General features: G+C 37.8%; 1 protein-coding gene across 4 annotated transcripts in view; it reads left to right on the forward strand.

The window, feature by feature from the left end:
- The window catches only part of LOC129569659 (rho GTPase-activating protein 7), a 114,120-nt gene that overhangs the window by 44,660 nt on the left and 53,729 nt on the right, over window positions 1–15,731 (forward strand). For 2 of the 4 annotated variants that reach the window (XM_055448744.1, XM_055448746.1), the window contains exon 3: window positions 5,377–5,765. In XM_055448744.1, the coding sequence (XP_055304719.1) occupies window positions 5,377–5,765 (389 nt within the window). The remainder of the gene's footprint in view (window positions 1–5,376; window positions 5,766–15,731) is intronic. The other 2 variants (XM_055448745.1, XM_055448747.1) reach the window with 1 other exon arrangement.

The raw sequence follows: 15,731 nt of genomic DNA on the forward strand, positions 1-15,731 counted from the left end.
AAAAATCAAACGAACGCATGTTTATGCAAAAACGAATAAATTTAAACAAAACAACAAGCCACAGAACAAATACGTCTAGATGCAGCAACAAAACCCGTACGAACCGATTAACTCTTTCTGACGTTTGTAACGAGCGTTCAAGCGAACACACGGACGATGTGTGTGTGAATATGAATACGGGCTAGAGAGAAAATACTACTTACAAATCATAAAAATAACAATTTTACAAAGCAAAACACACAAATTCAGATGGTTTGCAAATGTTAAGGGCATATTTATTCCGTTGTTATTGTTGATGATTTCCATAACGACTCTTCTAAAAGCACTGAACGTCGGGCCGCATATGAATCGCTTGAAACATGTAATTTCACACACAGCACGCCAAAGCAACAAAACCAGTCAAAATGAGGCCTGGGAAGATGTGCATATATATCGTTTTTGGCCTTAAACAAATATGACACATTTAACGAATACGCGAGTGAGTGTGGCATTTTTCGGTCGGCAAATGATCCACATTACCATTGCGACGATGATGCAGATAATTGCCTACGAAAATAAGTTCAAGTGTTCTAGTTTGTGGCGGAATAGGCGAATAAAATCATTTTTAACGGGAATCATTTGGCATAAATTTAAATGGCAAATTCAAAATGCCAACATTTTCGCGAATAAATTTCGATGAGTGAACAAGCGAGTTAAGCGAACGCGTATTCAGTGGCTGTATGGTGATTTACAAGGAGATGCATCGCAAACGCTCAACGAATATTTGTTTATGTTGATGTAAAACAAGATCAATTTTTGTTTGGTCTGAGGTGGTCCTTTCCAATTACCTCAATGTTTTGCCGTTTTTTTTTCTTCTTGCTCATAATCAAATAAAACCGCATATTTTACATGCGAAACGTTTCGTATGAAAATATATATAAATAGAGAAGAAAACAACAACGTATCAACAAAAAAGACGAGGAAAAACACTGGCACGCCAATTTCGCCTTTATAAATAAGCTTAACTAATTCTAGTCAAGGCTCTGGCGGTAATTCGTGCTGTTTTTAATTTACTCAGCTCTTTTTCGATTATGACTTAATGGCCATAATAAATGTCTTCAGTTTGATAGCTAAAGTGGTGCTTTCGGTTCGAAATTTAGATGCATAGTGACGGCAGCGGCGGCAACGGTGACGACGACGATGACGACCACGGCCAGTGGAAACATGCACACAACGCGCACAGAAATCGTTATCATAATCTACAAGTAACATACCGATTTATCCGTGTTTTTCATAATTCTTGTTGTTTTTGTTGTTTTGGTGCTCTCCACCGCCGCCGCCGTCATCGTCGCTGCTACGACCACAAATCATATGAATCTCTCGCTCTGTGTGCATAATTTCGGACGATTCGCGGCGAACCACAAAAAACCACCAGACGAGTATATGATTTATAGAAAGTCTCAGGTAACTGTTCCTAGGCGCACAGTTCTCAGTTTTGTTTTGTATTTTTCTATCCCTCGCTCGATCTCACTCTCGTGCTTAATTTACATCGTAAATTATTACGTTTGGCCAAAGAAATCGGTTCAGTTTTATTCATTTCGACTCTTGGCAAAAAATTGCGTGCAAAAAAGGGGGAAACAAATCAGCTCTCACAAACAAAGTGTGCGCTTCATTCGAAAACTTGGGTGCAAAATAAAATCTTCATTTGATGAAGCCGTATTTTATACGACCGAAAAACGTATAATATATTTTCCATTTCCATCCACACAATTTATCATTTGACATTATTTATTGACTTTTAATAGTTTTTAGTTCATAAATAATCAACAACCTATTCGAATCTCCTCGCGACTATTGCATTGTGCGGCAGTTGTAATTTCTCACGAAAAAAAGCAAACAGCATCGACATTCTTTCTCCTAGTTTGCGAAACACGTTCAATGAGAGGCACCAATTCAAACAGTCGATCGAGTCACATGCCGTCGTACTTTTTTTTCCGCATCGAAAATGGCAATTTAATCAATTGATTGTTTCATTTAAATCATCATCAGTTCAAGCATCACCATACAATTACTATGCAGGGCGGTTTTCGTTAGGCGAAAAATAATGGTCAATAGACTATGTGAAATTTTATTGATTCGTCGCCAAATGGCTGTTTTTCTAGCTGATGCCATTTCAATCAATCAATTGAACAGATTTCAAAATCGGTGTCGCGTCAATGCAATAAAATTCTCCACTTTTTTCACCTTTGACAATGACAACATGATGAAATCGTGTGATCATCACTTAAATTTTTTTTTCGTTGGTGTGAGTGCAGTTCAGCTGGCGTTTAAATGGCAAATGACATCTCATTAGAGCCAAATAACTCTGTCACATTGGAGCCAAATGTGTGATCAAAACAATATGGAAGTTCGTAAAGTGTTTCGAAAAAAAGAATTGCGCATCAAATTCACGTCATCTTCCAATGATATACAAGTGGAAATTTGGTTGAACACTTTTTCTCCCTGTTCACCCAATTCATTAGGTTATCTAAAAAAAAAATCAACTTTTATTCAAACAAATTGAATTAAAACGACTTAAATATTCACATAAAAATGCTTTTATATTAAATCACACGTCAATTGTTTGTAGCCATGAGCGATATAGCCCGTTTCAGTCGGACGAGTCGATGTGAATACATACGGAGTTTATGTAATAGAAACGGACAGTGAGAATATTTTGCGTATTTACCATAGAGAGAGAGAGAGAGCGAGAGAGAGAGAGAGAGAGAGAGATGCGACATAAGAAAAATGAACGATGTAATTATGGGCTCGGCGCCACTTAATCAGATAAATTGTTCTCACTAAACAACATTGAACACAACGAAAAGGGAAACAACTGACGAGAACGCGAGAGTTATAATAAGAAATAAACAAAAATAAAAACCATAAAGAATTAATTTTTCACAGTGATGAATTGCTCGCTTTGTCATGGTGCATCTTCACGTCATCGCAAAGTTGCAAAAATGCGCATTGAGACGGCCTCGAGCCACGTGCAAAAGATGTTTAAAAATAGAAAACACTTAGATGATTCTTCTGAAGGTGGTTTTTTTTCTCACTCTGTTCGGTTCTTACAGCAGTGAGAGAATATTTCAAAGCAAATCAGTTGTGTTTTTTTTTTCATTTGGGAACTACCTATTGCACACGTGTGAAGGAGGTTCCCTTGGCAACCTTAAATGATGCCATTTCATTTTTTTGCAAACACTGACATTGTGATTCAATTTACGGCCTCCTCCATGAGCAATGATGAGCACAAAATTTGAATATTTCATGATTTTTTTAAATGGATGTTGCCCGAATGATTCCGTCAGAACGGTGATTCGGTTCTTTTTCCGCCCGCATCGTCCGTTGCCAGCGGGAAAAAAATACAACGGGTCCATCTCAAAGAGATGAGAGCGAACGGGCATATCACCGACGAGGTAAAATATGATATAATGCATCAGATTACGCATGCGATGAGAGTTGAGTTCAGTGAACACAACCTTCGTCAATGCCGAAAATGAGCCCGCCGGCGAACCGAGCGCATTTACATTTTCATTTAGTGATTTTTCATATTATTCTTTTAACAGCATCTTGCTCTCCGCCTGTGCACCGTGTCAGTATTGTGGCTGCATCGCAAACTGCCCATTTAGCAGTAAAACCATTTGGCCAGCTCGACCTTTTCCATCTTTCTTTCATTGCTTGTCCGACTGAAAGAAATTCGATGCAAAAGAATCACAAGAACAACGAAAAAGAGAACAACACATTATCTTACCGTTTTGAATCGTGCCACACAAAAATATGAGAGCCGTGCAATTTATGCTGATACACTTTGGCCAGTCGTTGTTGCGATGTTGTGTGTAAGCGATGAGCGCGTATGCTTGCCCATCTCACCGTTTATCACGGAATTTTGTTTGTATTCTGGTTTTTCGTGTCGATTCTTTCATTTCACCTCACCTGCTGCTTCTTTGGCACACACACACACGGACACCGGAGAAAAAAAAAGCGAAGAAACTCGGAAACCATGCCAAAGTTGAATATTCCACACAATGGAAACAATGTTTGGTATTCAATTTCATGACACCATTCACAAAGCACACAATGAAATCGTGTCCTTTGGTGCATTTCTCTGTGCCTCTCTCTCTGCGCTGCCTCCCTTTTGTGTTGCGCAAGAAAAAGAAACGATCAATGAACTGACTTTAAAACACGCAAGAATTAATTAAAACATAAATTTCATCGAACGAAATATTCATGAAGAGACAAAACAAAACGTGATGAAAAGAACATTCTTCTCTGCCGCCTTTTGACTTTGGCCAATGTTTCTCGTTTTTTTTTTGCCCGCCTTGTTTGTCCACCTGTAGAAATCTTTGTCATGAAATTGATTGCTAATGAATTCCATGAGAAAGCGAGAGAAAAAACGTGTTAATTTAAACAGAGGTCACACAGCGATTTCTTTGTGTTCGCCTTTGAAAAGGTGACACGAATATCGTCATCATAATTGTAGCTAATTGGATTATTTGTTTGACTTAAGATTTGCGCGATGCGTGTGTGCGCGCGAGCTTAAGCAGAATAAAACTCAAAACCAAGGCGGAAACCACGCGAATTGACCGATTACCACACCAGTGCGTGACTTTCGTTCACGCTTTTCCAAATCCGATTTACACAATGAAATGCGTGTTCTGTCCATAATAATGTTTATTTTTAGAAAGGCATACGCATGTAAACAATGTTCGTGCTTTTGTTTTTGAAATAATTTCGAAAACGAAGTCATGCTGCGCCGAAACAGAGAGAAACAACTGAAAGAAAGCATCATTGGATTGGAATAGGTCATCTCCGGCTTTCCTACACATTTCAACCGTTTGTTGAGTGAGGGAAATGGCATCGCTTTTTCTTCTGTCTATTTCCAAATATTTTCGTTTCACATATGATTTCAAACTGTTCGCATTGAACGGGACATTTCATTTTTTCTTGTCAAGTCTGCAATAAAAAAAAGGTATGACAACTCAATTTGTGTCATAAATTTCCGACGAAAAGACACTTCATCTCCAGACCGACACTAATTTTATTTCCTTTTGAAGGCCCTGTTTTTTACACGCATTTCAATTCCTTTTTTTCCATGTTTTTCATTGCGTTTCGTTTCGGCATAAATGTTCAAAGGCGCCAAAAGATATAAATACCCGAAAACCCACCGTGACAGTAAAAACATATTTGAGATTAGTTTTTTTTTCTTTTGAAGTATTCGTAACAGAACTGTTGAGAATTGTTTCTTCGATGAAAACTGTTGAACCTATCTTCTTGAAGCAAAATGACAATTTCTTCTTGAATTTTCTTTTGTGTTTAACAATTTCTATCGGATAATAATGATGTTTTCTCCTATTTCAGCAGGAAAAGGCGATAAAAGAGCTAACGACGGTGCGGGAATTGATATGGTTGACAGCAGCACTGGCACTAGTTATTGTATACAACGACCGGAAGAGGAAACAGTTATGTTGTTAAAAAATGACGAGCGACGGCTGCCAAATTCAAGCAAACGCAACGATAAGCAAACAAACAGCGATGCAACCGTAACATTTGACAAGCATCAGAATAATTGTGATAATTTACGAGAAAAGATAGCAACAAACGATAACAAAATCGGTGGTGTCAATAGCAGGGACGGTGACAACGGCGACGACACCAAGGCACCGAAAAAAACTGGCGATGATTTATTCGCTGACGATTTTGACGAGGATCCATATGCCGAGCTGCAATCATATTTGGACAAAGTCAAAGTGAGTTTTGTGACATTTGTTCATAATTTTATGCTTGGAAACATGAAAGACGAAATGATTTAAGACGAATATCAACATTGAAGAAGACGTTTATCTCATCATGAAACTCTCATGAGATTCTCACATGAGACAAGATTTTATTTTGAAAGAAAAATAAAAAAACACCCAGTGAAAAATGTGTCCAATTTATCTAAAATGACTGAAAACACTTCTTTTGACGTCAAAATGATGCATCAGTTGGGTGTTTTTTTCTCTGTTCATTTCTCAACGGTGATCGTGAGCAATAGTTTCAGTGATACCCATGGCTAAAATTACTCGTATTCATTTCAGCATCTCATTCTTCCTGTGACAAATGCGACACAATGTCAGCTGTTGATCCATCTAAATTTCAATCGCATACACACAACAACAGAAAATGCAGTACTTAAACCAATTCTACGGCTTGATCATTAAACCACTTGAAAATGAGTCTTTTTTGAACAAAAAAAATCGGGCCTTGTATGAGAGACAAACAGCCGTTCGCATTTTGTTCATTTTGCGGTTTATTCATACACACAAACCGTTTATGGTGCCACACACACACACACACACACACACACAAAACAAAATGCAAACACAACCGAACAAAACCATACGAAAAGACCCAAACAACGACCAAATAATGCACATTTTTCAAGATAAAATGCCGCAGATTAAACAGAATAGAATGGAATAACAAACGATTAATTTGGAATGTGTTTTGTATTTTCTGTCGAATGCCACAAACAAAAATTAGATGTGCAAGAAAACGAATGCGTGTGTATAGAGACAGAGAGCCGCATGTCAAGTTGGTTTAGTCTTCATTTTTCGGTTTTTTTTTTACATATGCGATGCAGTTTTGCTACCTGCTTTTCGGGTCGAAAGGCAAATGTGCGAGAAACGCTTGCACACTGCACAGACGCCACACATGCACACCACTCGTTTATTATCAGTCCGTCGAACAAATTTTCAAATGTTACACATTGGTTTTTTTCCTTCTTCTTCTCGTTTCTTGCTCTCCACATTTGAAAATTTTCGTTTTCAAATCACCATGCCATTTCAATATGTCATTCATTCTGTTTTTTCCTTCCATTAGCGCTTGAGCAATCAAACATTATAATGTTGCGGTGCTGAAGCATGAACGATCACTCACTTGATTATTACTCGCGTTGTGAATGACGAAACGCACGATGCACAATGCCATTCACGAAAACATTACATTTGTCGAAAAGGAAATGAGAATGTATATAAACGAGTCGCAGTGAACTGAAACGTCACTGTGAAGGTGAACACGGGTCGAAACGAACGCGAATCATCGCTCTTTTTTTCTCGTTGTTCTTGTTTGTGTATACAAATCAACGTCATCAAATCATCATCGTTATCTCCTAATGTTATACGCATGCTGTTGTTCCGCCACATTATTGTCTTTGTTTTTGTTGTTGTTGTTGATTGCGTTTCTAAATTAAGTTTGAAACTGCATTAATGACAAGAGACAACCACGAAAAAAAAACGAGAAATGCCATTAAAATTCATGACACAACAATAGAATTTCAGTTTTCGAAAAACTGATTTTTCGTTCCCATCTGAATCAGCGAATGTTGATATATTTAATTTGGGCGGTCACAATGAACAATGACCAAAAATCATTGCATTATTCCGAGAACATAACAAAGAACCATTAATAAACCGCACAGCGAAAACACATTTTTGTTTGTTTGTTCATGTTTTTTGTTGGTGATAATAGACACGTTACGATCAACACCGAATCAACAGAAATGATCGATAGATTTTAATGAATGTCGAAGGTGTCTTTGTGATGCAGATCAATGTTCATAGTCATGTGAAGGAGATGAATACACGTTCATTATATTCAAATCGAGTTTTAGATCGTATTTGAAATGAATTTTAGATCGTACTCGTTCGAAGAAAATGAATTTTCAACCGAGTTTCAGGTATTGTGATAGAATTATTAATGCGTTTTCCTAGTTTGAACCATTAATTCAGTGTAAATCATTCATTTGAAAATATGTTTCAGTTTTTTTTTCCATTCCGAAAGAAATTTTTTTTATAGATTCGAACTGAGGATTGAGGTTGAAACTTCGATTAATTGGAAACAGAGTCAGTTGATCGACGTATAAAATCGATTGAGAATAGGCGATAAAAATGTAATAAGCAATGTTCAACCCTCGCGTTAATTAACACCAAATGTTACTCTCACTTTAATTACACAGCAAATAAATGGGTTTTACATCGCGATCACACTCAACATTCAACAAACGGGGCGATTGAAAGGTTCTCAGGTTCCCTTTTGTTCAAGAACCATTTCCAGGAGTTTGTCTATTTTTTTGTGCGCGCGACTCGTTCATTGCACGATTTCTACACAGTTCATTTGTTTCAAAAGCGTCAATTTGAGCAGTGTTAGTCATACATGGCTTGGATTTGAGTGCAACAATTCCAGTGAAAACGAAAAAAAAGGTTGAAAATGAGAATATATATCAGAGATAATTGCTATGGATGCAGCTGGCAGCTAAATATACAAGGGTAACTTCATTTATTTACCCAAAATGCACGTGCCTATCATACCACGCGGAATCGTTCGTTCTTTCTCTTTGTATCACGCGCGTCGCGTAACATACGATATTTCTTCCATTGGATTGTTGTAATTTTTGAAATATTGTTTATAGCTTCTGTGCGCGCACATTTGATTCCGTGTGTTTCTTTGTGAAAAACGTCATCGTTAGGCAACAGACTGCATGTTATATCATGCGTTTCAGCAGTTGGTTGGCAGTGAAAGCAGAAAAACGTTTCGACACGAGCATAAACATATTTGATCAATTCTAAAATTACACATCCATACGAGCATTTTACCAAATAGATCATATTATTTTTGTTTTCGTCCGTTTTGGTGTTTCTCTTTCTTTCCGTGCAAGTTCCGATTGTTGCAACAGCAACTGCAACCATTACACCATCTGTGGGTGTGTGTGCTGTTCGATCGTTTATGGAAACCTCAACAAATGAATCCATCAAATTGTATGCGTACGCACAAACAAAGACCATAACTAGGTAACGTTTTAAATGTGATCTCACTGACATAAGTCAATTTTCAATGTGCATTCGTTTAAAATGTCCATTGAAAATTTCAGATTTTAAACCGTTTGCATCTATGGCAACAACAGCAAAGGAGAAAGAAGAAAGCAACAGCAACAAAACAATCCAACTGGTCATGTCTCTATATCAATTGGAATACAATAAAAACGAGAGTGCCATTTTAATACAAAAAAGGATTGATTTACTATCTACTTTTATTGAAATAGTAGCATTGACAACAGCAAACCAAGTAGTTAGAGAGAGAAATTGAGAAGCGTTGAAAAGAAACGGCTTTTCGATTTTGAATTGCGAACGAAATATGTCGAATGCAATTGTCCATATCGATAAAAATGAACGATAGAGGGAGAGGGAGAGAGAGAGAGAGAGAGAAAGTGCGGGAGAACGAGAGACATGCACAGAAATCACTCGATTCCGTTTGCGATGTGTACATTTTTCGGATATTTGTCCATTTATAAAATGTGGGAACTGCCTAATGTCGCACCACCACATTCGATACGCAAACAAATCGCCGTGTGATGTGAAAGTTATTTTTATGACCTTTTCCCAAACACTTTTTAGTACCAAACACATCACAATTATAGAATTATTCGATATGGAATGTAATAAAGTGATAGAAAGCAGAAAAAAGCAGTAAATATATGTATTAGGCTGAATAAACGGAAAAGGCATGAAGAAATTCAATCGTTGTTGGCCAAATAACTTCATAATCCAACGGACATAAAACAGCATTTGCACAGCCGCCATAGCAAGAATAGCAATAAACGAAAAAAAAAATCCATCCATTTTGGTCCTACACTAACAGAGAGAAAAGAAAATATAATTGAATTTTTTTGTTAATAACATTATTTCCTTCCTTTTGTGTTGTCACTCGACGGAGTCGGAGTGAAAATATTCAAATTTCGGTCGTCATTTTCAATTCAAACAATTACACTTCAATTTCGTTCATACGTTTGCATGGAAAGTGAATAAGCGTGCGAGAGCAAAGAGAACACGCAAACACTGTTCAAATGAATTCATTTCTCGCAGTCAGAGTAAACAAAAATGTTGTATGTTTTTGTCGACATAGAAAATAACGGAAAAAAATAACCGTTTTTTTCGCTGATTTTTTTTTCTCCCAGTTCATAGACGTCATTTTCGGTTTTTTTATTTTCATTTTCATTTCTCACTATTTTCCTAATGCCCTTTGTGTGTGTGTGTGCAATGTGCATTCGCATAGTTTATATATTTTTATATTCATCGCGTCTATTTGGTTGCTATGTGCTTTGTGCTCACTCTATCACAGTTCTTTTTTTCGCTGGTTGATTTCGTTGGTACCCGAAGTGAACTGGCTTTTCGACTGAGCACTGCCTATAAATTTCCAATGCGGATGTGAAAACCATACGGTTTCGGCCGGTTTTTTCCCACTTTTGTTCCGTTTGCCATGTGATGACAATTACACATTGCAATCGCGAAAAAAAAACTGTACCACTTCGTTTAGCGACTCAAACGAAAAGCCCATTTCAAAGTCAAATGAAATAAATTTCTCCAATGGATAATCCAAACAATTGCGATTGAGTGAATAGTGTTCCAATTGTGTGAGTGAGCTGAATAAAAAAAGAATTGTCATAGATTTATTCTTTATAGGTTTTTGTTGTTTATGGGATGGCAGTGGTTGCAATTCTATGAAATTCTGTTTGTGGTCAAACAAAGCTGTTTTTGTGCATGAGTCGATCGAAAACCGCAGCAATGTATGGAGAGCATTGCGTGCGTGCTGAATGGAACACGGCATCTATTTAAGAGTGTGTGTCCAGAGAGATAAATGAATCAGCATTGCCGCCGCCGCCGACGCTGCCATCATCGTCGCTTAATAGCTTTTTACCTTTTTGGCATCAAAACATTCATAGCTCTCTCCAACCCATATGTGTTCGACGTTTCAGCGCACCGATGTGTGAGCCCACCAAATAAGTTAATGTAAACAGTGAGTCGATAGTCATCGAAATTCTTTTGAACGTACCAAAATCAGATTAACGACAAACACTCAATTGCAATTTAGTCGCATCGGTTGATTCTTTATTTACTACGAATTTGCACGTAAACACGCAACCGCAATATTTCTGTTTCGTTTTTTTTTTCATCTCATAAGCTGTATCCAAAAGATCTATGTGAAGTAAAAAAAAATCGTTGAGATTATAAAATTGTTTCACACATTCTACGAAGAAACGACAAAAAAAAAGTAGGCACTGTCGTTCAATTTACGTTTTTAATTAAAACTAATGGCAATTCTCGAATCTGCCACGTCGAATGATTCATAAAATCGATTTCTCATACGATCAAAGATACACAGAAAAGTACGTCACTTGAATTGTCTAATGCAATCGGAATGAATCGATTGGCCTTTTTGCCATGGAGTTCGCGTGAATTTCATTCATTTCACGTAACTTGCGTCAGTACTGGCCACTCAATGTATCATTCGAGTCTCTTATTCGCCCGTATTCGGTTTTCCATCGATTTATTCCATACACACACACACACACCAACATCAGTTGAGTCATTTAGTTGCAATTAAAGTTTTTTTTTTTCGTTTGAAGAGAAGAAAAAGACAAAAACAACGTACGTGAACCGTGTGCGCGAAGCCGAATCCAATTTGTGCAACGGAATGATCGAACAATTTTCACACAAAAACAATATCACAACAAGGAGCAGCGTATAAAATGTGTTGAAAGAAAATGTTAAAACATTTTGGACGTTGTTGCTGTTGCTGTTGTGGTCGTTGCTTTTTGCTTCGGCTTATTTGTTTATAATGTGCATACAAATTTATTTATTGCATCGATTGCCGCCGTGCACATGACAGTTGAATGGGTATTTAATATAACAGAAAAAGAAAAGAAAAGCCAAAATGCTACGGAATCACCTCTGTGTTGTATAGAAAATGTTGCTGTGCCAAATGTCGAACGCAGGCGTGCGCGCGCGTGTGCGTGAGCGCAATTTATATTGAATACGGAAGCGCGAGCGGGTACGCGCGCCAACGAATTTATGTGCTGCACATTCGATATAAAATGAAACAATTCTCTCTCTCTCTCTCTCACTCGCTCGCGCTTTGTAGAAGAACAATGTGACTGCAGGGAAAATGGAGATATTACGAAATCTCAAAATACAAGCCCATTCAAGAATATCAATTGCGCGCTGATTAAACGATTCAACACCCACTCCGGTTGCTCGGCTTTGCTTCATTTAGCTAATTCACTTCGTTAAATACGGTTTTAATTTGCATTTGTCACTTTTCTCTCGGTCGTTCGTTCGCAAACCTACCCACAAACAGCCGTAATTAACGGCTTCGAATCAATAAAACACGGTGATGTCAACCGTCGTTCCGTTTTTTTTCTTCTTCACGAGAATGATTACAAATGTAACCCATAAACGTTGGGAAAATGTGAATGAAATTTCTTAATTGATGCCAAAGATATGGCCACGCGATATCGCGCGCGCGATTGTGAATGGTAAACAGAATCGTTTAAATGAATTCCTCTGATTCTATAGAAGGCTTTTTCTCTGTAAATACCAAGAAGCTCATCAATTTTCCAACAGAAGGTGAAATAAAAACGATGAAGAAGATGAATAAAATACACAAACATTGCAAAATTCACCGTAATTATATGATGAAAGTGAATTAGAAAGATTAGACGTATGATGTGAATCGCGAACGCGTGTGTGTGTGTGTGTGTCTAACGAAAGAGAAACACAAACAATTTTAACATTGACTATTATTATTTACCATTGAAGCCAAGCTATTTCTAACAAAATATTTATGCATATGTGCAATATGGAGAATGAGAGAGAGAGAGAGAGAGAGAGCGAAAGAGAGAAAAACGCATTCGACACCTTCATTAGTGGCATTATTGTGTGTCGACGGGGGCATATGGTTAGCAGTGCACATGGCAAAAATGCCGTAACGTGCAATATGATTCACTTGAATTGTGTTTTTTTTCCTCTATTTCACTCCGATCATTTACATTGCCTGATCGTTGTCGTCGTCGTTAAACTGAGTTGTTTTTGAGGAGCACCCAAATGACGAAGCGGACGCAACTAAAACAACAAACATATTTTCATTTTTCTTGTAACATTTGTTTAATTCCATTGTGTATGCTGTTTTTCATTTTGTCTTCTGTTGTTGTTTGTATCGAGCCATTTCTTAGCATTTTGGTGTATGTTTGGCTGTGCATCGTGACGATAATGTGCACACAGCAGCTCTCTTTCACATTCGTGAGATCGAGTATTTGTGCAATGTTGAGAATGCCCAAAGAAATGCACTGAAACTAGGCAGAGAGGAAACAAAATCGCACAAAAGATAAATGAATTGTTAGCAACAGCAATTCAATTGATAGTGTCTGTTTTGTTTTGCCTATTTATTGATAGTATTGTTTGCGCTTGGGTATGCCAAACAACGGGCGGAAAAAAATGCTAATCTCTCATTTTGTTGCTTGTTCTTTGCGAATTTGTTGTTGGTTTCTTTTTTACGTAATTCATTTATCATAACGAATTTGCATGGCAACATTTTTGCCGGTGCCAACAGAACCGAACCCAGCCAATATTGAAGAATATACAATTTACACAAAATGAGCAACAACAAAAAAACGAGCCAAAACAAACGGAAAAAAGCTTAAACCGAATGAAAGAAAGAGAAAAGGCATCCAAAACAGATGGGTGAAAAATCGAATGGGAGAATGAGACGGTAAAAGGCGGCCGGCCTAATGCTAAAATGATGTCCTGTGGCGAATTCGCGAAATGTACATACTTTTGATATGGCAATTGGTCGCGTTTGCATAACATCTAAATTCCATTTAGACAATAAACACACAGCAGAAATTCAATATCGTTGGTATTGCCCCTGTGTGCGCGTTTTTTTCTCTCATTTTGCCATCACTCTCGCACTCTGAAACACTGTTGAATGCAAATTAAGTTGCTATTGAAATAGCTATCGCTCTCGGTGTACACTGTATATACGCTGACGAGCGGCCCCTGATGCATCGGTTGGCCATGCAAACAAACGAACGCTTTGAAGAATGAAGAAAAAAAAGTCCAAACGCCTGAAAATTTATCCGGCGTAAATTGTTATCGAAATGGCATGTGGATTATTATGACTTAATTATGAAACAAACAACAGGTATAAATGTCAACGAGATCATATCAATGCGATTTGCAATTGAAAACAAGTTTAATGTTCTGTTCTGAGCCGCTGGTGTATTTCAGGTGAAATCGAGCGCGTTGCTTTTTTCTCTGTTGTTGTTGTTGCTGTTGTTGTGCCTATACTGCCGTTGCTCATTTGCAATGTGCTCGCCGAAATTCGACACCAAACGTCGCATGAAATAGACTCGGCTCGAAATTCAAGAAGGCACAATAAAATTCCAACAAAAGACCATTTTTTTGCATTATCATTTCGACCGAAACGAAGTACCATTTTTTCTTTCTGCCATTCATGTCATTTCAATGCTTGCTGCAAAATTAATTTGGTTCATCTTACGAATGTGGAGTGCGAGATTTTGCTACCGATATTTTGCTACCGTGATTTTTAAATCCAACCGTATCTCTAATAATGAAACGGCCAGGTAAACAGTTGTCACACAGTGCCGTAATTTATTGAATGACTTGTGATTTCGTTTGGCTTTTCACTTCCATTCACCGCAAAATAATTAACTTAGCACTTTGCATACAGATGGGCAATTTTATCGTAGTTGAGTGCGCAACGCGAGCTCAATCGACGAGCAAAATACATGCATTGCATTTTATTTATTTCTCTTTAATTACCTTTGACTGGAACCAAACAAATCGTTTCGATTCGTATTCCGTGGCTCACTTCTTTGGCGCTGTAGCACAAGCATTCCTTCATTTTGTCGCTGGCTCACTTCACCGCCGTAATTTTTCTCTCTCACTCTCCTCCGGTACAAAGTGCTCGTAAATTTGTACACATGTAGTTATTTATCAATTTGTCGTGTCACTGGACGCAGATAATAAATTCTAATATTAATCATTCGCCATTTATTTTTCGCGATGCGATTCTAAACGCTATGTGTATGTTGTGTGTGTGTGTGCGCGACACATTCATGGTTTGGCTGCTTTATTTATGCAGTGCGCAAATTGAATTGTGCATTGAAAAATCGCTCTCTCTCTCTCTCTCTGTCCCGGTGTTGTGTATTTCATTTCAATTTAAACAAGAGAACGTCATTTGAGTCGAAAACCATTGGTCATTGCTTATCTCTTCCTCTGTCTCTCTTTCTAGTTCTTACCTTGCATTTTTTCGCCTCCTTCTTCTTCTTTCTGCGCCGTACAATTGGGGTTTGGTTTCAAGTTCGCTTTCAAGCGCGCATAAAAGATAAAAATGTGTGTGTGTGTGCGTGTGTGTGTGTGTGTGTTCATCTGGCTGACTGATCAAGTAGAAAAAAATGCAATACACGAAAACGGTTGTATTTTGTGCGACAACTTTGGATGTCAGTGCCAATTTACTTGTAAATTTTTGAAATCAAGCGTGGCAACGTACGCGCGTTCACGTTCTCTGTACTACTATTTACATGACGGGCAAATCTGTTCCGCAGCCATGCACACTCTCATGGTGCTGAATGCACTTAATATTTGTCTCTTCTGTCGACTCCATCATCAAAGATACATATTTTAGTGAGCAGGCGCGCGCTCGCGCACTCGCGTATTCATTTAGAGAGTGTGAAACGGTAATTTTTATGTGACAACTTACCTGTTTTGCGTGGCTTGTAACATGGTGAAGTACCAGAAATGGTTTTTTTTTGTCTGAATGAATGCGAACAGATTGGGCGCATATTGAATATTATTTTTGCGCGCGCACATGGACAACGA

The sequence above is a fragment of the Sitodiplosis mosellana genome, unplaced genomic scaffold (genome assembly GCF_009176505.1).
Source record: "Sitodiplosis mosellana isolate CC-2019 unplaced genomic scaffold, AAFC_SMos_1.0 Smas_scaffold_38, whole genome shotgun sequence".
Classification (NCBI taxonomy): Eukaryota; Metazoa; Arthropoda; class Insecta; order Diptera; family Cecidomyiidae; genus Sitodiplosis; species Sitodiplosis mosellana.